Below are 22,975 nucleotides of genomic sequence, written 5' to 3' on the forward strand. Positions count from 1 at the left end.
CATTTAGGTGGCAGGCTCAATGTTCCTTGTCAGAGACATGCAGGGGAAAAAAAAGGCTGAGGGATGCTTCACAGCTTTCATTGTGAAACAGTTAAGAAAGAGAAAAGCTGTAGAGCTTTGCAGTGCAAGTGACTGAACAAGTGCAAGTAGCTTCACACACTATCCCATCTCCCTCCTTGACAGAGGAGCAGAAGGTCAGGCAAATTAGAAGCAGCTGATGTGGTAAGTCTGGTAGCATCCCTGCATGGAGGGCTGCAGAACATTCTTAGCTTGACACAGGACTTGAACCAACCTCTTTAAAAAAGACCTTTAATTTCAGTGTGGTGCATCTGGAATGGATGTAGGGATGGATGCCCTCCATCTCCCAAACAGACACAGCAGGGGTGTGCATTTTGCAAGGATAAAGGCATTCAGTCTCTGAGGCTCACTGAGCCCTTGGTCCCTCTGCACAGAGCTTCAGCAAGCTCACCATTCTACCATCAAGAGTGGGTGCTGGGAAGAGCTCAGCTGAAGCAACAGTGTGTATTGAAACCCAATTTATTTTCTCCAAAATACCCCTGTAGACAGACTGTGTTAGATTTAACCTAGGGAATAGGAGTACAAGGTTCTGCATCCTTTTGCAAAACCTGGTACCTTTCCTACTGAAGATCCTGTCAAGATGCCTGGCAGCTCAAACTCAGGTGATTAGCAAGGGATATTTCATTTGAGTGGCTCATCAGTCTTGGCCACAGGAAGGAGCCGAAGTCCTTGGCTGGCTGAAGAGCTGTGAGCACATGGGAAGCCCAGCCAAACAAATCTTGACTAAGAAGCAAAGGGGCAGAATGGTGAGTGATGAGTATGAGACCCAGACCAGCAGAGAGCAAAGTGAAGACCAGCCCCACTTTTATCAGGACAGGACTACCATCCCTAGGGAGGCTTGTGGTCTGCTGCCTACCCAGGAGAGATTCCTCTGGCTGCAAGGGGCAGCCTGTCAGACCTCAGGCACCCCAAAGGCCAGGTTGTCCCGAATCATCAGTGTCTTCCGAAGGTCTCGCTCCATGATTGGTCTCTGTGTTCGCCACTTATGAGCTTCCTGGAGTCCTGGTTCAAAGTAGTAAATGCAAGCTCCAAAGCCCACCAGGATGAGAATAGAGATCATCAGATACACAGGCACAAACCAATCCAAGAAGTGGGGCATGGCTGCCAGAGAAAAGGAGAGAAAGCTTATGCAGTGGGAACACCCAAAACACACCTCCACCAAAACAAGACATCTGCCTCATTAGCTGTGCCCAGTCCCTCCTCACAGCCCTGCTGCACCTGGCTCATACTTGGTTGCACATGAAGGCACCTCATCCACTGGGAGAGGTCAATGCTTTTTGGGTCATTGCTGGCACCTCTGCACAGATTGTCAATCCTCCTCCCTCCCCACAGAGGGGCTTGAGCTTGCTTGCCCCCAACCCTGCTGCCAGTGATTAAAGGTAGGTGGTAGGTAAATACAGCTGCTTCTCACCTCCTGCTTGAGGGAAAATCTGCTTCCCCTGACACTCCATTACCCCTTTGAATTCCTAGTCTGAGCTCGCCTGGCTCAGGACTGAGCCCTCCCTTACTGCACCTCTATTTCAGGTCCTGCTTTGCCAGGGATCAGGGTCCTGTGTTCAGCACCAGTCTGTGAGCAGACCTGAGATCCCTCCCCAACATCAGCCACTGTGCAGGGGGGGACACTCACCAGGAGCAGCCGATCTGCTTTGCCAAAAACCCCTGGCCAGCCAGGTGCACAGTGAGTCCGGAGCAGCGTTGCCCTGGGGAACACAAAACAACACCACACTGTCTGATTGCTGTTGGCCCAGCACTAAAAATGGGAGAGAAGGAAGGAGCAAACACCTCCTTGTCCAGATGTAAGGGCTGAATATTTCTGGACGGGTGAACAAATGGGGTTCCAGCCCCATAACCTGCTGGTTCCCTGGCACATTCTCTTCCCACCATTATGGCCCTGCTGATGCCATGCTTAGGGCATGCACCCTAACTTAGGATAATTTAAAACTGTAATGGCATCACATTTGATCCCATCCCTTATCTCCATCCTTTGGGAGGGAGACAGCAACCCACACTGCAACCTGCAACGGTGTCCAGCCTGTTAAGCTCTGCTGCTTGCTCTGCACGAAAATGACAGCCAAGGTGTGGATCATGCAGGGACAGAAAAGGGGATCAAAAAGCTTTGTTAAAGGCTTTGGTGGATTAAACCTGGCACCCTCACGCTCGGGAGAGCACAATGGTGCCAGACTCAGGCACAAAAAATGCCGTCCTGAAAGGGGGCTTTCCATAACCCTCACCCTTGGTGGGAATGATGAAATGCTCACTGACTTCAGTGGGGACACAATGAAGTGCACCCACATCAAACTCCTGATTTTCCAGACGGATGAAAGCTATCACGTCTGACCATCGCCCAAGTCATCCCTCTGCAATAACCATATATCCCCAAATTCCTGGCACAGGGTGGGTTAATAGGAGGCTGGGGAGAGCTCTGAGCATTTTCTTCTTCTACCCTGCTCCTGGCCCATAAGGTTGATGCCTTTTCCACACCAGGGGCTGGGCTTTTTTTTTAAATACCACAGCCATCAGCTGTTTCCAATGTGCCCAGCAGCATTTATCGTCTGGATACCTCTTGTCTCAGGAGGGCCTGTAAAAGTAAGTTTTTTGTCACAGGTTAAGATCTGAAACAAGCTGCAATTCTTATTACCAGAAGCAAGAAACTGCAGAAAACACCTGATTTCCTCCCACTTATTGGCATGGATCTGATCTGGGCACTGCTGCTGCCTCTTTATGGCTGCCTGTACCTTCCTCAGGTGAGCAACTCCTGAGGAAAGCTCCCACCATAACTTGCAACAACCTCACAGAGATGTTGTGAGGAGCTGTGGGGCTTCCATTAATGCACCTTAGGGGACCGTGTAAGGAATTAGGCACGAACCCCTTCTGCAACAGTATCTGGGTCTGAACTCTGGGCCAGAAACCCCTCAGCACAGCTTTCCTACATGCTCTGCGAAAGCAGCTCCTTTGCACCCCCTTTGCCCCCCAGCTGCATCTGCAGACATCCTGGGAGTCTCAGGCTGCTGCAAACCCCTTTTTCAGAGGTGTCTGCAGCTGGTATCTGTCCCTGGCTGTCAGCTGCAATGGGCAGGATTAGGGACACTGTGAAGGTGAGTTCAGCTTGGACCTCATGGGCTGATGGGAGGAAAGCCAATAAACTCATTCCCTTCCCTGATCATCCACTTTCCAAATGTGTGAGTGAAGCTGCTATCCAAAAAAAGCACTGCAATAAAAAGCAGCCCTACACACTTCCCAATTCATCCCTCCTAGTAGAGCCAGCATTTCCTAGCTCCTTGCCAGCAACCTATTCTTCAGTCTACTTGCTATGCAGCCCTATCCTGCTGTGTCCCCGTGCTGCTCACCCGTCCCTGCCCCCTCAACGAAGGGTCCTCATCATGGCCAAGCTGAGTGCTGGATGAGGTGTCAGAGCCCCCCCTCCAGCCTCTGCAGGGCTGGCCTGGAGAAGCATCTTGCTTTTGTCAGGCAGGTGAGCAGATTTTGGCTGCAAATACTGAAAAGAGGGTGTTTCATTAAAAAATGTCAGCTTTCTGGAGCAGTTCTGCAGATATAAAATGTGCCTTAACCTTGCTGGACCAGTTGATCTTCAGCACCTCATTTTGCAATGGGACATCAACATCCCCCCAAAGACACAAGAGTCCTTGGTCTTCTATCTAAACCCATGACTTACATAAATAAGCTGTCTGACCCCTTTTAAACCCATGCTGCACCTCACTCCAGCCTCTTGCCTTCAACGACACCCGTGGATCCCCCATGCCACCTCCCACTGCCCCCGAGATGTTGTGGTTACACTTGTGACAGGAGCCCCAGGGGCCACGTTGTTAGTGGCACGGCAGAAAATGCTCCTACAGGAGAATTTGGGTACAGAACCCTCCCGTGCGCATGGCTGGGAGCACAACTCGTTTTGCAGGGTTACAAGCCGTGGGCTCACCTCGACCGCAGGAGATTCGCCCAGACCTGGGCACCCCGGTGCAGGCTGCAGCTTGGGGCACAGAGCTGCCGATCACTGGGGACCCAGACATGACCTCGCTCCCATGCACCGCATCCCCAGCAAGCACCGCTACATGCCCTGACACCTGTCACCTACCTTCTTCCACGGGTGCAGGGCGACGGGATGACACTGCTCCCTCCGGCATCTGCCGACTCCCAGCCGGAATGAGTCAGGCTCCTTTCCCGGCCAGGCAGTGCCAGGGAGAAGGGACCCCGCGCCGGGAGAGCTGGGTGAGAGCGGGAGGCGACAGGCGCGGATGGGCGGGAGGTAGGCAGGGAGGGAGGGATGGCGGGAGCAGCTGCGGCGGGCGGGGGAAGGACAGGCAGCCAGCAGCGTGGCCTCATTGCCCAACGGGACTCCGGGGGGCTTCCCCCACCGCCTCCCAGACAGTGTCAGCCCCGCTCCAGCCTCTCCGGGGAACCCTACCGCCGGCCTTCCCCCACAAACGCAAGAACGACTGGCTGCATCCCGGCGCGGGGAGGGGGAGCATTTTAGCAGCGGTCGCTATAGCAACGAGCATCCCCAGCTCCCCCGCACATGGTACCCGGGTCAGAGCCACGAGGGAGCTGGCCGCGGGATGCTCTCCCGCCTCCCGCATCATCCGCAGCCCGGCTGCAGCCCAGGAGGAGGAGAAACGCTGGGGCACACGTGTGTGATCTCGAGCTGATGGAGATGGACAGAATGTTCAGGCTCCACAGATTTACTGGTGTGTGCAGCCCGAGCACTGGGGGCTGGTGGTTTTTCATCAGTGGGTGGGAGGCAGAGAGAGAGGGAGGGGTTAGAGGCAAAAGGGGGTTAGAACTCCCTTCAGGGCTTTTATATAAAATTAAAACAATCAACACTTTGACCAAAAGAATCTTCCATCAGGGAACAGAAATACAATGCTGTCTGAAGTACTATTCTTGCTTTCAGTGAAATACCTTTTTCCTGAATCCATACCTAGTTCTGTCATTGCTGCTGATGAGAAGAGATGTTTTGTTAAAATATTTTCAGCTTTACAGCAGCACAAAAATGGGAACATGCAAACTGGTTTGGTTTTTCATATTGAGGTTGTTTTGTTGTTTGGTTTGGTTTTGTTTTTAATTTTTTTTTAAAAAAGGGAAATTTTCACCACGACCCAGAAATTGTTTAATGCAAAAGAGTTTTAGCAAAATCAAACTGGCTCCGGCCCGAAAAGCTGCCTGCTCTCCTGCCTGTGCTGTCTAGCTCCACCCACTTAGTTTTTGACACTTACAGCCCTGCAGATGTGCCACAGTGGGTTATTGTAAAGGTTTTCAGGATTAATAGTATCCACTGAAATGTATGAGGCCTGAATTTGTATCTGCTATACTCCAGGGGCTGTGAGATTTGAGGTCTTAATTCCCAGTAGGTTGTGTTTCAGGCACAAAGGAGTTCATCCTCTTTCCAAGCCAAGCTGTGGATGGTGACAGAGCCCATGCACACCTGCCAGCTGCAAGGGTAATGCATGGTAAGGGTCTGTCACCTGGTCTCTGCCAGGGTTTCATCCACCAGTGCAGAGATGAGGCTGTGATGGATCCGTGGGACCTGACTGGTATGCTCTGGGATTTCCTCTTCATCCTCTTTTGGTCTTCCTGAGCCTCACTTTTTCTTGATGTAACTTCACAACAGCTTAGAAGCATTGAGTATAGGTCTTGCAAGCCTTCCGTACCTAGCAAGAAATCTGCATGGAGGATCAGATCCATTAGGTTTAGCCAACTGCTTCTTGGTTTATCCCAGTAAGGTAGGCACTTCAGATGATTTCCAGAGTGGACCCTGCAATCGTGCCTTAATTTTAACCTCAATGAAGTTTGGGCATGACATCTTGACCATCAGCACAGTTACTGCTTCACTAATCCCACTGCAGGGGGTGGAAAACACAAGCCCCACAGCTTTGACCATACTGGGAGAGAAACCTGTGCTTTGGAGAAAAATATTTTTAAAATTAACTTTGGAGGATATTGTTTATTGCATCATCAGAGCAAACCTTTAGGGCAGGCAAAGACAGTCCATTTGAGAGGGTAAAAGGAAAACCACTTTCCAGGTGTGCAAAGAAAATGAGAGGGAGATCAGTGGTTGCTGGCACAAGGTAGGAGACTATTCATTTATCCAAGTGACTGGTCAATGGTGAAGCTGCAGGCACTCAGTAGAGCCTGACAAGCCAGGTATATTCATGTCACAATGTGTAAGCTCCTCCCATTTTCCCTAGCCAACTGTTCCAGCTCTCAGTTCTAGGTCACCTCAGGGGCACATGAGAGCCAGTGTGTATTTGCCAGTCTTCAACTTATTCCAGATCTAAGCTCAGGCTTAATGCCAGTGTGCTGCTTGTGCAGCCAAAAGCCCAGAACAGAAATGGTTTTGACTCACCAGGTCATTTTTTCTTCTGGCTCACTTCCCTGCCATGCAAACACTGGGAGGATGTGACAAGGAATGGTGATCACATCTTTCTGCAGCTACCACCACAGAAGTGAGCAAGGTCACGACGTGGCAGCCTCTCTTGCTTCAAGCAGGAATCTCCCCAGATGAGTCTGAAACACCCCTGGACACAGCAAGAAAAAAACACGGGGCTTTGTGCTGCTGGAGCTGGGACATGCTTGAAGACCCCGTGCCTCTGATGCAGCTGCTTGCTGCCTGTGACAGGGCTCTCAGGTGCTGTCAAATCCTTTGGTTTCCAACAGGAGCTAAAGCCACAAGACAGCTCCAGGCATTGATGTGCCAGTGCAGCTCAGTCTGCATGGAAACACGTTCAGCTGCAGTTCAGCTTCCACCTCAGATGAGGCTGCTGTGTGCCACTCAGGTCTTCCAGGCATAAGCTTGTGCATATCATTCTGCCTGGTGCCTTGGGGCCTTCCAGCCCCTTTCACCTCGCTTGGAGGAAACCTCTGAATGTCTGTGCACACACCGAGCTCCTCAAAGCCATTCATCCCAGGACACCTGCCTATCACCAAGCCTCTGGCTCCCTCCATGTCTCTGGGCAACCACAAATTCACCTGCATGATGAAGGTGAACATGAAGTCAGGTTTGATGTGAGAGAGTCACCCAGCCAGAGCAGAAATCATGAAACCCTTCACAGAACCAAAGACAAAAGCCTTGGCTGGAAAAAAAGGATATGGTCAGACAACCTCAGGCACATACTTCCTGCTTGTAGCATGTCCATAAATCACAGCATAAACAATGTACTAAAGGTCAGCTATGGTTAAGTGTTATTCCAGTCTTTCTTAACAAGTTTTTGCACTGTTCTTTAGTGTCCTTTAGCCTTTTATCAGCATCTTCTGAGTTGACCAGACCCAGGTCGATGCCTGTCTTTAAAGCAACACCAATGTCCCAATATCATTCTCCCAATGTAGGAAGAAGCATGGGAAAAGATGGAGTTTATCAAACTTGCCTTCCCTAATGTCTGCAGTAGAGGACAAAACTTCAGCAAGGGTCACAGAAATGTTTCCCTGCTCAGCTGCTGGAGGTGAGGGAGCTGCTGCAGGATGCAGAAGGCACACGAGATGCATGGGCAGGGCATCAGTTGGGGATAGTCTGGTGGGAAAGCAGACTTACCCACCTTCTGAGTGCTACTGCAACTTCAAAAAAGAAAGCCCATTAGAGAAGCTTTGCTGAGTTGATCAAAAACTAAGGAAATTTGTATAGTGAGTTAAATTAAAGAGCAGAATGAAAAAAGCTGATTTACTTCGGGTCTAAAAATAGCTGTGAAGAGCCTTTGCCAAAGGAAGCAGAAGTTGCCAGCAACATATGTGAAAATGTCATTAATTTCTCTAATAATCTGCACTTGCTGCAAATGATATAATTTTTGTCTATTAGAGAGAGAACAAGTACAATCAAATACACACGAGCTCTATTTCACAGGCTTCCCAGGAGGGATGGCAAGAAGCCAGCCTGGAGCCAGTAATGCATGAGCAGGTGACATCTCATAGAACTCATACTGAATAGGGTTGTCAGGACCTGGGAGCCATTGCTGAGAAAACTGGGACCATGCTGGGGTCAGTGCTCCTCTCTAGACCATCTCCAAAGCCTGTCTCCTTTGCTCCTCTGGCTGGTCAGAGAGAATCAAGGGAGAAATCAGAGAGAAAATACCCTGAGATGCAACCACTGGATGAATCATACAGCAAATTGGCCATGGATACATGAGGACAAGATGTGCTTTTTAAATCTTTTTTTGTAGTTGCTGGTGCAGTTCTGCTGCAGGAGTAGCTTCCCCATTCCAAGGGAGCACTCATGATGGCCAGGCCAAATCTTGCTGATGTCAACTCTGTTTTTTTGGCAGCATCAGAACATCTTTGTGTTGATTGCAATACACTTCTACCCATCTGTGGAATGGTTTGTGCTACCAGAGCAATGTACAATGGCCCACAGAGTAAAATCAGGAGCTCTCTCCTATCATGCCCTGCTCTTGTCCCTTCTGCTTACACTCTGGGCCAGTGTAGTGACACCCATCTCAGCTCTCCTGCACCACTCTGAAGCAGCGATCAACACATTACTTCCACTTTGCAAACTGGAAATGGGGTAGCAGGAGATGAAACAACCTGACACAGTCACACAGGGATATGTAAAATACACCCTGACTTCCAACACCAACTACATCTCATCCCTCTCCCCTCCTCTCCTTCCCAGCCTACAGATCTAGGCAAGAGCTGCAGACACATTGCCAATCTGAGTCTCCACTTCCTTACAATGTTGTCTACCATGAAAAATAATTTTCTATCTGTGGGATGAGTGGTAGCTCATCTGGATCTGCTGAATGTGAGAACCCCAGCCTTGCTTTGGGGCCTCATGTGGTGGTGAAATTCCTCCTCCAACCCGTGCTTCCAAAGAAAAACTCCGCAGGCTTAGCTGTTTGGTCTCAAGGCAGTTTATTGCTAGTTATCTAACAGATTATGTTCTTGGACTGTGGCTATTTGATCAGTGGCCTGGGTAGAGGCACACACACACCCTGACATCCTCTCTATCTGCTGTCTTCTTCGTCTCTCCCCCCGCCCAGGGCTGCTGCTATCTTTTATAAGATATATTACGTATAACATGTTTACAATTATTCCCCAATACCTACTACCTACGTTGCCAAGTGTTTTTCTACTCTAAACCAATCTGTGAGTGCCAACATCACCAAGAACATGGAGGTAAGGAAGAAGAAGGAGGAAGAACAGGATCAGCCCACTTTCCTCCATCTTAGAACTTCTGACCCCCATGTACAAAGTGAAAACCCCCCTGTACATGTGTTAAAACCCCGCTGTACAATACTAAAAAATTTTCCCCTCTACTTTGTAACTACTTATACTATACTATCTAACCTTTTCTGATTGTTTGTTCCACCTCCAAAGTTGGCAATTCATTCCATGGCTCAAACTCAAAATCACAGCTGTTTTTCAGTTGTCTGCCAGGGTCTAGAATGCTTCTGACCAAGGCCTCGAACCTCTAAAAATGCCTGAGAGACATTTTGAGTTCCCACAGCTGAACATCAACAGACACCAGCATGGTGAGAAGATGGAAGCCTGCAGTAGCAGGGCACAGCAAGCATGTCCCTGACCAGACACTAAAGCCACCCAGGTCCTTCAGTGGGGCCAGAGAGCAGGCAACAGGAGGCAGAAAGAGGACAAACACCTTTTAGATGGATGCCAGAGCTTTTAACATATTTCCACACCTTCAGCAGTGCTAAAGGAACATTGTTCTATTTGCTCTGTGCATCCCCCCAGATGAGCTGGCTCTTGTTTATTGCATCTGCTTGTCTCCCATCTTTAAGACATCTGCCCTGAATTCATCCTCCCTTCCCCCCACCAAACTCAAAAACAGCCAGAAATATCTTGTAATCTCTTCTGCTTCACCTGTAATTTGTCTCATGCTGGCAATGAGGGAAACCGTCTGCCTTTGTCAAGATCAAAAACGCTACAGTGGCTATGTGATGTCAACTTTTGTTAACCCTGTCTCTCTCCCCTTTGCCTCCCCTCTCCAGATTGTTACAGAGAGGAAGATGTGTCTTCATTCTCCTGCAGCCTTCTTTCTCCCCTGGCACATCTCCTGCCATTTGGAAGTACCCTGGTTGAAAGGGCAGGGAGAGCAAGCACCACCAGGCAGCAGAATGGGTTCTGGACCCCCTTCCACACTAAGGTCAGCCAGACTCAGGGCTGAGACAAAGATCAGGAGATGCAGCAATGTGGGCCACAGGCCACTGAGGTACACTGGACCTCTGAGGTTTTACATAACTGCATGTCATCTTCCTGCTCTGACCTCAGAATGAGAAGAACTCAGCCCATCTCTGTTACTGCAGTGCTTCTGCCCATGCCCCTTCCTGCCTGTATCATGGGCAGGGGAGCGCTGGGCTCTCAGATTAGGGGTAGAGGGGAAAGGCACCCAGGAAGGGGCAGGATGGAGGTCGAGCCTGCTGGAGCTACCACAAAACCTCACACAGAATATTTCAGTGTGCAAAGCCAGTTGCTACTGCCACACAGTGTTAGGGAAATTCCCTACATAATCAAGCAGTCTTCGTAGTATAAAAGTGTATTAACTATGTTAACATTTTTCTCTCATACTTGGTACTGGTGAGGTCACAGCTCAAATCCTGTATTCAGTTTTGGGGCCCTCACTACAAGAAAGACATTGGGTGCTGGAGCATGTCCATAGAAGGGCAGAGAAGGAGCTGATGAAGTGTCCAGAGTACAAGTGTTATGAGCTGGGGTGGTTTACCCAGAAAAACGAGGCTCAGGGGAGGCCTTATCACTCTTTACAGCTCCCTGAAGGGAGGCTGTGGGGGTTGGTCTCTATTCCCAAGTAATGGGCAATAGGATAAGAGGAAAAAGCTTCAAGTTGCTCCAAGGGTGGTTTCCACCAGATATTAGGAAACATTGCTGCAGTGAAAGGGTGGTCAGGAAATGGAACAGGCTGGCCAAGCCTATGTTGGAGTTACCATCCCTGGAGTGTTTGAAAAGGTGTGGCACATGGGGACATCACTGTTTTGAACATGGCAGTGTTGGGTTAATGGTTGGACTTGATCTTAGAAATCTTCTCAATCTAACGATTCTATGATTCCCTGTATTAGTTCACATTATAAATTGCAATGTAAGGAGGCAGTGGAATTTTACTGAAGCCTTTGCTGTTGTTGTCTTAAGTAAGCAAACGGGCAACAGCTCATGACAAGGGCCAGGGAGCAGCACAGCCCTGGAATAAAGGGCTCTGCTTCTCAGAAGCTAAAGGCTGTTCATGATCCCCCTGCACAGCCAAGGCAAGGGCAGTATCCTCCCCTCAGCATCCCTCCAGTATTGCCTGTGGGTGCCTCAGGCCGAACGCATCCCTGGGATATCTGGATGCCCCAGGAATGGTGCTGCTTTGCAGGGTTTTATGGTGACTGGCTGTCCTTGGTGATCCGTCACACAGCGCAGTGCCCCGGCGCTCAGAGGGGCCCCATGCTGTACCCCGGCATCACTGCAGTGCACAACTTCCTCGTGAGGGAAAGCGCAGGGACAGGCAACCAGCAAGGAGACTCAGGACAATGGCCTGAAGCAGTCAGGGGAAATTTAGGTTGGCAATTAGAAAAAGTTTCTCCACCCAGACGATGCTCAGTCACAGCAACAGGCTCCCCAGGGAAGTGGCTACAGCTCCAAGCCTGACAGGGTTCAGAAGCGTTTGGAGGACGCTGTCAGGCACACGGTGTGACCCCCGGGGCCCGCGGTGTGACTCCCGCGCCGGGCCAGGAGCGGACGCGGCGACCCCCGCGTCCCGCCCAGCCGGGAGAGCCGGTGAGGGGCTCGCCGCCAGCCCCGCAGCGCCCCCTGCCGCCCACCGGCAACCTCGCCCGCCCCGCCCCGCCCCGCCCCGCCCCGCCGCCCGGCGTCGGCGCGGGGCGGAACGCGACCGCCGTTCGAATTCCGGCGGGCGGCGGGCATGGCGGTGCTGCGGCCCTTCGACAAACTCCCGACGCTCAACTCCGGCACCCTCCTGGTAGGTCCGGCGGTGGCGCCCGCCGTCCCTTCCCCGCCGTCCCTTCCCCGTCCCTTTGCCCGGCGCGGCAATGCCAATGCGCGGGCCGTGGCTGACCGCGCTCTCGCCTCTGGCGCAGCTCGTGGGCCCGGACGAGGCGCTGCGGCAGCAGCTGGCGGAGACCATCCTGCAGGAGAAGAGGGACTTCAACATCAGCATGTGAGTGATGGGCAGCGCCTGCGGGCCCGGGGCCCCTGCCACCTGCTCCAGGAGGCGCAAACGGCGTCTGTGACGGCAATTCCTGTCGCACCGAAACTGGTTAAAAGCGCAGGCTCCGCCCCCGTGGCAGGAGTCGGAGCTGTAGAGCGCGCGGTTCGGAGAGAGACTTCGCTCTTGCGAACGCTAGAGAGCACCGCTGCCCAGATGTGACCGCATCTGCAGCGGGCAAACCCCTCTGTCCTCAGGGCAGGCAGTTTGGGCATGCTTGGAAACGGGAAGGGGGGGAAGCATCCCACGTTCGTGTTCACAGTGCACATACCTTTGCCTTTTGCATGTTGCAGAGGTGTTTGATTACTAAATTGGAAAGGTGTGAGAGCAACACGGGTTTTTTTTCCCCGCCTGAGAGATAGAAATTAAACATCCTGGGGCAAAATGGGACAGGTACAATGCTTGCAAGTACTTGCAGAGGAACAAGTGTTTCTGAAAAGATGTCCATTGCTTTGGATGCTCTTTGTAGCTGTTTTCTGGTTTGTATGCACACATGTGCTTTTCCTCCTCAAGATGCACTTAGGATTTCAGCTTTAGCCACATGACATGTCCTGTCTTAAAAGCTTGATTAACCAACCTTTTACAATAAAATGTCCTTGACAGCTCTTTTGCCAAGACCAAATGAGTTTAGTCAGCTCTTCAGAAGGTGTTTGTGTTATTTCTCTGCTGTAATCCATGGATGTGCAGTAAAAGCAGCCCAAGCTAATGTTCTGCTGGCTAATTAGAGTGACTGTAGTGCTCTGATTGTGGCATCTTGGATGTCTGTGCTAACTAATAGTAAATGAATTACCCCATTTTCTATGTGAAACCTGCAGCCTCTGCTGAGCTGTGGAGTGCCATAGCTAGATGGCTGCTGGTACTACAGCTGGGTAACTGCCCAAAGGCACAGAACTGTGTGCTCATGCTACACAGTAAGATACATCCCTGTGTAAATATTGCTAGGAAAGCAAAGCCAGTGGGGTTCTTTCCCCCACTGTGTTACTTTGGGATTGTACACACTACAAACAAATATGATATCTAACCTGACAGGTCTACCTGTCAGGTACAGCTGTTGGGTGAAGAGTTACAGGGCTTGGGTTTTTTGTATCTCTTATTGCTGGGGAGGAGAGGGGGGAAGGCTTCTGCATTGCATATCTGGAGACTGCTGTCATCATCTAGTCATGTTGGTTTAAACATAACAGAATTCCAAACAATGCAGTGCTTTTCTGGGTCGCTTTTTTCTTTCCCCCAGGGTGATCTGATAATTTCATCAAAGAGTCTCCCTAAATTTCACCTTAAATTAATAAGTTGGTTTGTGTTTCAATTAATAAAGCAGTTTGTCTTTCAAGCTCACTTTGCTCATCTCTTGTGTTAGTTTCAGAATGTTTTTGTTAAATCATGTCTTCCATAAACAGAAGAAACAAAATACTTTTATTTGGAGACTAGCAAACAAAACTACAAACTAAATAGGATTAATAGAAGGCAATGTGTGCCGTGGTCTGTGGCTGCTACAGAAAACTGTGAAGTCCTTGAGACTGAAATACTAGAAGTAATATTCCCCCAAGAAGACCAGAATCAATGTTTCTTCCTTGGCTTCCAGAGAGGAACTGGATTGTGAGAGCGACTGAACGTCTGGGATGTTTGTTTGCCCAGTTTAAATTAAGGTGATCTTCCAAAAACGTGGTGCTGATAATGTTCTTCCCTGTGGAAGATCCAGTTATGTACTGCTGAAACCTTTTATGGTTGAGTTTTTTTGTTGGTATGCTGGTTTGGTTTTTGTTGTTGTTAGTTGTTTGTGGCTGTTTGGCTTTTTTAGTGGGCAGAGATGCAAAAATCCCCACCCTGTATTTCTTCCAACAGCTGTAATTAGCAGTGTTAGTACCATGTTGAAGGATACCTAAACTAACCTAGTAGCTTCTGACAAAGTAAAAGGATTAAAAGGGAGGGTAATGATATAATAGAAGCTCTTTTTGAGTTATAACTTCATCTATAAAGCTGTTGTAGTGACAATTTTGTAGTTTAAGGTTTTTCTGTACCTGGCAAGGTCACCTCTCTTTTGTGAGCATATGAGCAGTATCTCTGGAATGTGACAGAAAAGCACTGATGCATTGATTAAACTTTACAGCAAAATATTCCAGTAAAGAATTGGAGTTCGCTTTGTTAGAAAGGACTCTTTGTAACAATTAAATGAAATGACTTGCTGTAGAGATCTGCACAGAGAAAATGTTTCTGTGAGACTTGTTATGCTCTAATAAGCGTCGCATTATAACCAGCCTTGTCTAGCAATTACCATTGTGCCTGTCAGCAACTATGAGTGGGCCTAAGATATGAGAGTACCACTTAAACAATCACAGTGCTTCTTCAATGCCCACGTATTTAGTAATTAGCAGGCTTCCTGGTAACTTGCTACAGGGTGAACTGCAGTGGTTGTGTGATTATGGGTAAGTGGATACTGTCTTGCCAAGCTAGTTGGTTAAACTGGCAAATTTGTTATCTTTCAGTCACCTTGCTACATCCCTCCCCTTACCTTCAGAGAGGGATCATCTTCGACCCAGGATAGATCTGATTGTGTTTATGATTGACATCAAGAGCAAGTACAGGTAAGAGAAGGGAAAAAAGATGAGAGGGGGGACGAATATTATTTCTTGTTTTGATGGCTAAATCTGCATTTTTACTATATTGGAATTGCTGAATAGTGGGTTTCAAAACCAAGACTTGCTGTGGTGGAAGAACTCAGTAATATATACAGTGGCTTTCTGGCCTCCAGCAGTGGATTAGGACTGAATTGCTCTGTCCAATAACATGCCTGTTGTGCACTAAGTTGCCATAGCAGAGAAGGCAGAATTTATTTCTGGATCTGGATGTGTGACAATACCAACTGAGCTTTGGAAAGAGGCTGTCTATAGAATTAGATGGAAGTGCTGGTAGTGCTGTGAAGTTTTATAACATGCAGAAGTCTGATGTGTGCTGGGCAGGGCAGTGCTGCCCAATAACCAGCAAGTGGCTGTGTCTGTCCTCAGTTTGCTGATAATCCTGGTCAAACACTATGGATCAGCACTACAGATATCTCTAGGCGAAAGAGAAAGGTCTGCAGGGATTGATCCCTTTTCTATCATCTTGTGCTCTGTATCTTTGTAGAAATGATACTTGTTTCCCCAGGCCACAAGTAAAGACTTGCTAAGGCACAGAAGTCAGCATTTTATTGCTTACTTAACTTGTGACTGATGATCCTGGGCTCTCATTTACCAAAAATGACAGGCCCAGCTGCATACTTACAGCACAGATGGTGCTGCAGAAATGTGTGGGCAAGCGCTTCCTGAAAGAGCCGAAGTGGTGCTGAAGTTTCATTGGATATTAATGAATTCAGATGCTTAGTGTCTGTAAATCATGGAGGACACTGTTCAAACTAACTCTAACTGTTGAGTCTTGAGTAGAAAGGATATGTTATGGGTTATTAAACAGCTGTGGGTATTACAGAGGTCTCTGATGTCATGCTTTTAGCATAAAGCAGAACTTTGCAAGCTCACAAATCAGCAGATGTTAACATCATTGTTTCTCTAATTGTGCTTCTGAAAATTATTCCTGTTTTCCTTATGCTGCACTGGTTTAACCTCCCTGTCCAACTGAATTGTCTGTGCTTTTCTGACAGCTTGAAGAAGGTCGAATGTTCCCTAGCTCATGTGGATGCCAGCTTCTTCCTGGGGAAGGTGTGCTTTCTTGTCACTGGGGGTACGTATGGCACCTCTTCCTCCTCTTCAAGCAGCACAACTCACTGTTGGTTTTCTTAAAGGCACTGACTTAACTTGAAACAAACTAAAGGAAACCAGTGGCTTTGTTGCAACTTTGTTTAAATTATTTCTGAACTCCTCTGCCTTTTTTATTGTTTTCCTAGATAAAACACTGTTCTCTCATGATCACTTGCTCTCTCCTTTTTATTTTTGCCAGTCAGACCTCTCTTCTCTGTCCCTAATTCCTGAATATGATCTGTGTTATTGATTTTTTTTGTGTGTGTGGCACTCCACTGGTCTATCTGCTCTTGCAGATCTGACTTAATGATACTTTAATGAGCAGTGAGAAGCATATGATACTGTGGTAATAAAGTGAATCTAAACGGATGAGCTACAAAGCTATCAAGTATAGTTTTAATATAAGACTACTATCCCTGCTGTGTACTGTCTGGCCATGTTGTGCCTCTAATCTTTCTGTCTCCCAATGCTTCCCTGTGTACCCTCCCTGCTTCAGCTCTGAGGAACTGGAGGGGCCAGACTGTACTGCTCAGTGTTGGAATATACGTGCTGTGTCCCTGGAGTTTGGGGGTCAGGAGGCTTAATTCTGAAATAGAGGAGTCTTAGCATTGTCTGGTGTTATGGCTCTCTTGATGAAGTGAATTCCTTGGAGATCAGAAAACTCTGTGATACCATATGACTCAGGAGAACTTTTGGTGAGTGGAAGCTGATGGTGTGCTGATCCCTTATGCAGAATGTTAATGTTACATGAAGAGTGATGTACTATTCCTGCTGTTAGTATTATGAAAGACTTCTGTGCTAATTCTGTTTCCAAAATTGTACCATTTTGTTTGCACTACTCGCTGTTGCCTTACCTTCTATTATGCTCTAAAAATTAGCTCTGGATTGTTCTGTGGATGTGGAATTTCCTAAAACTTTTCTTCACTGATTGCTGATTATGAGGCTTGTAATGTGGGAAAATGTTTTTTTTTTTAGTTGGCAGGGTGAATGCTTGCAGCATTGAGATGAATGCTGTCTGTAAATTAGGAGAAGCCTACTGCAGTCCTATGCTATTCTGTGAGCTGGAGGTAAGGTGCTTATTTGACATCTCAAGGGATTTCTGAAGAATTCCACTGCTCTGTGATTGTTAGAAACATCATTATTTTAGCAATAAATACATGTCCTGCTGGCCTTCTTAAGTGTCAGAGACCAGACTTTGTCTACAAGAACAGTACCTCTACAGAGGTACAGGAGTCTGGCTGTCCTTGAAATGAGTCTTGAAGTAATCTGGTCCTTCCTGTGCTACTTCAAAACCTCATGAAGCCGAGCCTAAGCTAACAAAAACCATTTCTGATATGCAGAGCCTTGGTACACTTGTTCCTTGCTGCATTTTCTCTTCCTGGGAGCCCCTGAGTATTATTTACTATGTAACTCCCTTGCCCATGTAATGTTTTGTGTCAGCCAAACTTTGTGGCTTCACTGATGATTTTGCCATCTGATAAGCCACTCTTTCCAATTACCTGCTTGGTCTGAAAAGCTGGAGGGAGAGTTTGCTATTCAGCAGCAGGACACTTCACTTTTCTGTGTAACTTGTCACTGCATGCTCAGAGACTGCTTCCCTACCAGCAGGTAGAATCTGTGCCTTTGGCAAGCCCTTCAGCACTTCCAGCTGGCAACGCTGTACCTTCCTTAACATTAGGGAAGTAAATGGGCCTGCCTGGGGTTTTCTATAGCTAGGCACTTGATGCCTGCTCTGGTTCTTTCTTTTAGCAAAGTTTACCGTTGCTTTTCTTCTTTTCTATTGATTAAATAATTTCTCTATTCTGTTTCCAGCTGGAAGACACTCGAGTTGCTACTGCTCAACGACTTGTTCGAATGTTAAGAATCTGTGCTGGTCACATACCGGGAGTTTCTGCCTTGTCCTTTGTCTCGCTGATGAGGAAGTCTGATGATGATTAGCTTCTCATTGTGATACTTCACACACATTCATCAGGTTTTTTTTCACATCAGGCATTCAAGTTGCTGCAGTTGAAATCACATTGGGAAGATTTTTTTGAGTGACTTGTCATGACCATTCACCCAGAACTGTTCCTAGTTGCTTACCTCTCAATAAAAGTTTGATTCCTATTCAGTGGATAACAGATAGGGAGGGCAGTTTGAATAGGAGATTCCGATCCATTATTACATCTGAATCCCATTTCATGATAAAGATTGAATTTTTTCCTCTTGGCCGGTGGCCAGGAGCTACATGTTTTTCTGAGAGAATATTAGAAGAACAGGCTACTGTCTCCAAAGTACCAGAGAAGAGGCAGCAGGCTCCTTCCTTCAGTTGAAATGCAGCACCTTAGTCTAATGAGAAACCTTGCTGCCAGGTTTGTCTGTCCACCAAGAGAAGAATGGGGAAGGAAGGCTGCCTAGATCTTCTAGATAGATTGCACCTGGCAGTTAATGATCCAGCTGTGTTAGCATCTGCCCAGCAAAGGGCTCACTATTTCCATGTCAGTTACCTAATTGGGAAGGAAGGGACCAAAGAAGATAATTGAACTAGCACTTTAGCTTTCTTTTAGATCCTTGAAGAAAAAGACTCCATCTGTCAAAGCCCACAGACAGCCCCAGTAGTGCAGCCTCTGGGGCTGACCAGAGGTGAAACCCAGTAGCCAGGACCACAGCAGCACACAGAAAACAGGTTGTCTCAGCTGGTTTGGCATGTGCTGTGTATAATCCCTTTACTAACAGGTTCTGACCAGCTGTAAGTTGTGCCTTATGCATACTGCACAAGTCTCTAAGGTTTGAGAGTTATAATTTAATAAAATAAGTAATATGTAATAGTTCTATGCTCTTTGTTAGTCATGTGGCACAGCCTCTAAAACCTGCAGACGCTTGCCCCAGTTTGCCCTGGCAGGCTGGTCCTTGCTGACAGCTCTAACTCCCAGTTAGTTGTTTTGCTGCACTCGTGGCTTCAACCATGTGGTGGTGGCAAAAGCTTTTCAAATACAGCCCTTTCTGTTCATTAAGTTGAGCCACCTGCCAGAATACAGTGCTTTTTGAAATACTGGGATGTTTCTTACCCAGAATTACATGCCAAGTAGAAATGAAGCCTAGAGAGAATGTGTTAAGCTCCCCTCTGGTTTAATTTATTTAATCCCTAATAGTCTGCTTTAATGTTCCTAGGTGCAGAGCTCTAGCTGTGTGCACTGTTTCGGTTAGCTTGTTTCTGACATCTGTCTGTGAGCAGGAAAAGCAGAAAGCAGCACTGCAGGCTTAATCAGCTGTGAGTGTTGGCAGTCCTTGCAAAGACAGCTCAGCAAGGCACAAAGCCTGTATCCTTGCTCAGAGGACACACAAATCCCAGCTCCAGTTGTATTGTTGCTGATGGGGGAGGGCTAGGGTGTTTGTCAGCTGAAACAAAAGGAGCTAAACCATCCAGCTGTGTTATGATGCCCAAAAGGGCTGGACTCTGGCTAAAACCCAAAGGAGAAAGACATGTGCAAACTGTCGTGGCTGTGTAAGGAGGATTGAAGCTTAATGGGCATGCCCTACTTTCAGCTAGCTTTGCCATCCTGAAGGTACTAACCAGGACTGGGCCACCAGAGAGGGGAAAATCATGCTGAGAAACAAGTTTCTGTGTTGGTTATGCTGTCTCAGCCCTGCTCTTGCTTTGAGTCCCTCAAAATAAAGGAGACCATGGCTTAGAATAGGCTGGTTTCGATTTGCTCTCGATGTGCAGGTGCTGTCTGTGGGAGGAAAGGAAGTGGCATAAAATGAGCCACTCTTTTGTGTCCTCTGCAACTCCTATAAGGAAAGGAGACTTTTCCTCTCCTAGGTTGCTCTCCAGTTCACTGTAATAACCCACAGACTTGGGTTAAATCCCTTTGGCCTCAAGAGTAATTTCACTGCGCTTTTTTAACTAGTGAAAATGAAACTTCTTTTTGGTCCACCCAGAATGCGTTGGAGTAACCCACATGTGCTACTGTCCACTCCTGCACCTTCAAGCAGGGTTTTTTTTTCCACTGTTATGTTTCAGATGTGGTCTTTCTTTCCTTCTACTGCTTTCAAAGAAGAAAGATGCTGTTTTTACTTCCTACAGGTGGCTGAATCTCAGCTGGTACATAATAAAATCTAGTTCCTTAAGAGCAGCATCTTCCTTCACCTTGGGGCAAATATTTTTCTTACTCTTAGGAGAAAGTATTTACTAGAACTGGCAGGGGAAGCGGAGCGTATCTAAGAATATGACACTGTGTCTCAGGTCCATCATGTTTTACAACCCAAAGTAGTTGGGACACATCTAAAGCTACATCTTCAACTATGTAAATACCTTTAGGAGCTGTCAGCTATTAGTTGAGACAGGCCATAACACTGCCCTTACTACCAGAGGAGACAAGGCAGCTGAGGATATCTTTCATCTGGATGGAATAGCCAGGGCTAATGTTTGATAAAGGTCTTGTGAAAGTAGCACTTAGATTTGGATCAGAGGCATAGAAGGCCTGAAGTTGAATTAAGGCTAATTACTCAGGTTCTGTTGTGTTCAAACCTTGTTAAAGAGCTTGCCAAGCTGACTGAAATCTAAACTAACAGAAACATTTTGAAGTTACTTGCTTTCTCTTCTCTCTAGATTCAGTTCTCTATCCCTGTGGAGATTTTCAAAGAGGAATCCCCCTCTCTGAGGTGAAAGTACCTGTGAGCATTGCTGGTTTGACTGTTTTAGTCTGTGGATGTGTTTCTGTTTGTCATTTATGTCAGCAAAATTAGAATAAAAGCAGTTTAATTAGTATAGAAGAACTCATACTAGTTGCACTGGTGTAAGCTTTGGTCTCAGAGTGCTTTTTTGGGGCGATGGAACTAAATGAGATTGTAATATGGTTTCCTCTGCTATGGCAGGCTGACCCACTGGATTTCATTTTCAGTCCAGTCCCTTGAAGAAGATTTTGCCTCCGCAGCCTGCTAGCTGAACAGCTCACAGAGGTGATCTGTGAGAGATTTCAGCACAAATCAGCTTGCTTGGCATTACCTGGTGGGATTACAGCTCTCTGCTGTGCCAGGTTTTCTAAGACTAACTCTGCTGCACCAGCAGTTAAATCAGACCAACTTTGAAGCATGATAAAACATGATATGTTCAATCTATACCAATGGAAGAGAAAGTCTGCATACTGAAATGGCACCTGTAGTAAAAGATCTCTCTGTTCCTGGAATAAAGATCAGAAATAAATCCAACCCTGGGTATGTATCAGTCACTTCCAAACCTTGAAACTGGTGGTGGAGTTTTAGATTCATGGCCACCTCTGGTATTGGCTGTGGGGACTGGTTAAAACTGGGCATCTTTGCTTGCCAAGACCTGTAGTTTGAAGAGAGTGGCTGGCTTAGGTCAGCAGTGGTGCCTAGCAGCTGTGGTCAAGCTGCAAGAGCTCCTTGGTTGCTCTCATCACGGCCACTGTTCACAGCAGTGGTGGACAAGGAGAGACTCCTGCTCTGCTGCCTGGAGCTGACTGCCAGAGCTGTGGCAGAGGTCAGCTCTGCTCTGCTGCCAAAAGCAAGGAAGAGGCTTTCTCCTGTGGGGTTTTTAACTTGTCTTGATTTTGCAGGAGCACTGGCTGTTTTCCAGCTGCTCTGTTTCCATTCAGCTGGCCTGGATCCCCTGGCAGTCTCCTCTGCATTCTGAGTGTTCTCCACTCCCCACCCTAAGCCCGTGTGCAGTGTTGCTGTGGGCTGCTGAACCACTGCCACTTTCCATTCAGTGGCCAGCTGTCCTGGAGAAAAGTGATTTATATGCAAGAGAAGGCAATAGCTGGTACAGCCCAGAGGCAGGAGCCAAAACCACTGGATTAATTTCACTTCTGTGGCTGATTTCTTGCGTGACCCTGGGCATGCGAGTGAAAATTCACTGTGCCTTGCTTGCTTTGCTTCCCTGCCTCCACTGGGGGTTTTTAACGAGGGCAAATTGACATTACTTTGGAGTCGCAAATCTGGAATTGAGTGGAAACATTCCGAAAAAACAATTCTTTTCCTCTTTAGCAGAGTCTGACTTTTACCTAAGTTCAGTGGGGGAGGGCTAGGTGGGACCTGCTGAGCGGGCACCTCCTGAGATCAGCTGGTTGTGTGCCGCTTACATGCCTGACTCCACTGCAGGGAGGCTGCCTGAAACTGGCTGCGATCCTTCTCATGAGGCATTGCGGCATGGTTAGGTTTTGGTGTGAACTGGAACGAAACCACCCTCTGAAATGCTGAAATTCCCTGCACAGTTCAATTATCCTTGAATTGGCCAGCGGGGAAATCAAAGTCTCTGGATCTGTTCCTCGCTGTTAAATATTAATACGGCACGGCGATAGCAGGCAGGAAAGCATCCCCTCGGGTCAGCTCTGTGCGGGAGGGGCTGTGTTGGCTGTGAAGAACCGGTGTGCAGGAGAGGTCGGGCACGGGGGACTCTGGAGTGACGTGACTTGCTCAGACTCCTTGGCAGCTGAGCAGCGTGGGCTCCCAGCCCGTGCTGGGCCACGTTTCCTTTGCCACAGGCTCCTCCTGCCACGTGCCGCGATGTCGCATCCCTCGTTCCCCGGAGCTTGCCGTGTGCTGGGGGTTTTGAGAGGAGCCAGGAAAGGCACCGTGCCCGTGTGCCCGCCCCGCCGCCTCCTGTGCCGAGGGAAGTCAGCGGTGTGTGCAAGGGGGCCCATGCTTTACATACGTGCAGGCAGCTCCGCGCCGCCGGCCCAGGTGCAGCTGCGGGCTGGGTACGACAGCCCCGTGGGCTCTGTGTGTCGCGGGAAGGAGCACCGAGGTGGGGCAAGGACAAAAATAACGAGAGAGAACACCTCCCCTTGGGAAAGGTGGCCCTGGTGTGCAGGGTCCGCTCTAGCCTCTGCATCCCAGCACCCTCTTGGCACTACAAGCTGTGCCGGGGCCAGCTGAAGCACTTGTGTTCAGGCATGCTGGAAAAAACTAAAAAGCCCAGCCAGCATTACACAAGCTAAGGAGGCTTTTCCCATTTTCTGTCAGTATGGAGTATTGCTTTTCTGTCTTCCCATGAAAG

General features: G+C 48.2%; 2 protein-coding genes across 4 annotated transcripts; one reads left to right on the forward strand and one right to left on the reverse strand.

Moving 5' to 3' along the window:
* Positions 1–293: 293 nt before the first annotated feature.
* Positions 294–4,197, reverse strand: SMIM45 (small integral membrane protein 45). The gene is made up of 3 exons (XM_021552708.3): positions 4,169–4,197; positions 1,706–1,778; positions 294–1,179 (listed from the first exon to the last, which is right to left on the reverse strand). The coding sequence occupies exon 3, from the start codon at positions 1,175–1,177 to the stop codon at positions 971–973; it is 207 nt and encodes a 68-aa protein (XP_021408383.2). The 5' UTR covers positions 1,178–1,179; positions 1,706–1,778; positions 4,169–4,197; the 3' UTR covers positions 294–970.
* A 7,731-nt stretch (positions 4,198–11,928) lies between these two features.
* Positions 11,929–21,165, forward strand: CENPM (centromere protein M). 3 transcript variants are annotated; one of them, XR_013340033.1, is made up of 7 exons: positions 11,929–12,004; positions 12,123–12,202; positions 14,731–14,829; positions 15,879–15,958; positions 16,951–17,042; positions 17,788–20,631; positions 20,833–21,165. XR_013340033.1 is itself a non-coding variant. In XM_031507271.2 (7 exons), exons 1-6 carry the CDS (start codon positions 11,948–11,950, stop codon positions 17,911–17,913), a joined length of 534 nt encoding a protein of 177 aa, XP_031363131.2. In that variant the 5' UTR covers positions 11,929–11,947; the 3' UTR covers positions 17,914–17,947; positions 20,567–21,165. The 3 variants fall into 3 exon arrangements, 2 of the variants coding, with proteins under 2 accessions (XP_031363131.2, XP_077639746.1); XM_031507271.2 differs by having other exon boundaries at positions 17,788–17,947; positions 20,567–21,165; XM_077783620.1 differs by having other exon boundaries at positions 17,788–21,165.
* The last annotated feature ends 1,810 nt before the right edge of the window (positions 21,166–22,975 follow it).

The sequence above is a fragment of the Lonchura striata genome, chromosome 5, assembly GCF_046129695.1.
Source record: "Lonchura striata isolate bLonStr1 chromosome 5, bLonStr1.mat, whole genome shotgun sequence".
Taxonomy (NCBI): Eukaryota; Metazoa; Chordata; class Aves; order Passeriformes; family Estrildidae; genus Lonchura; species Lonchura striata.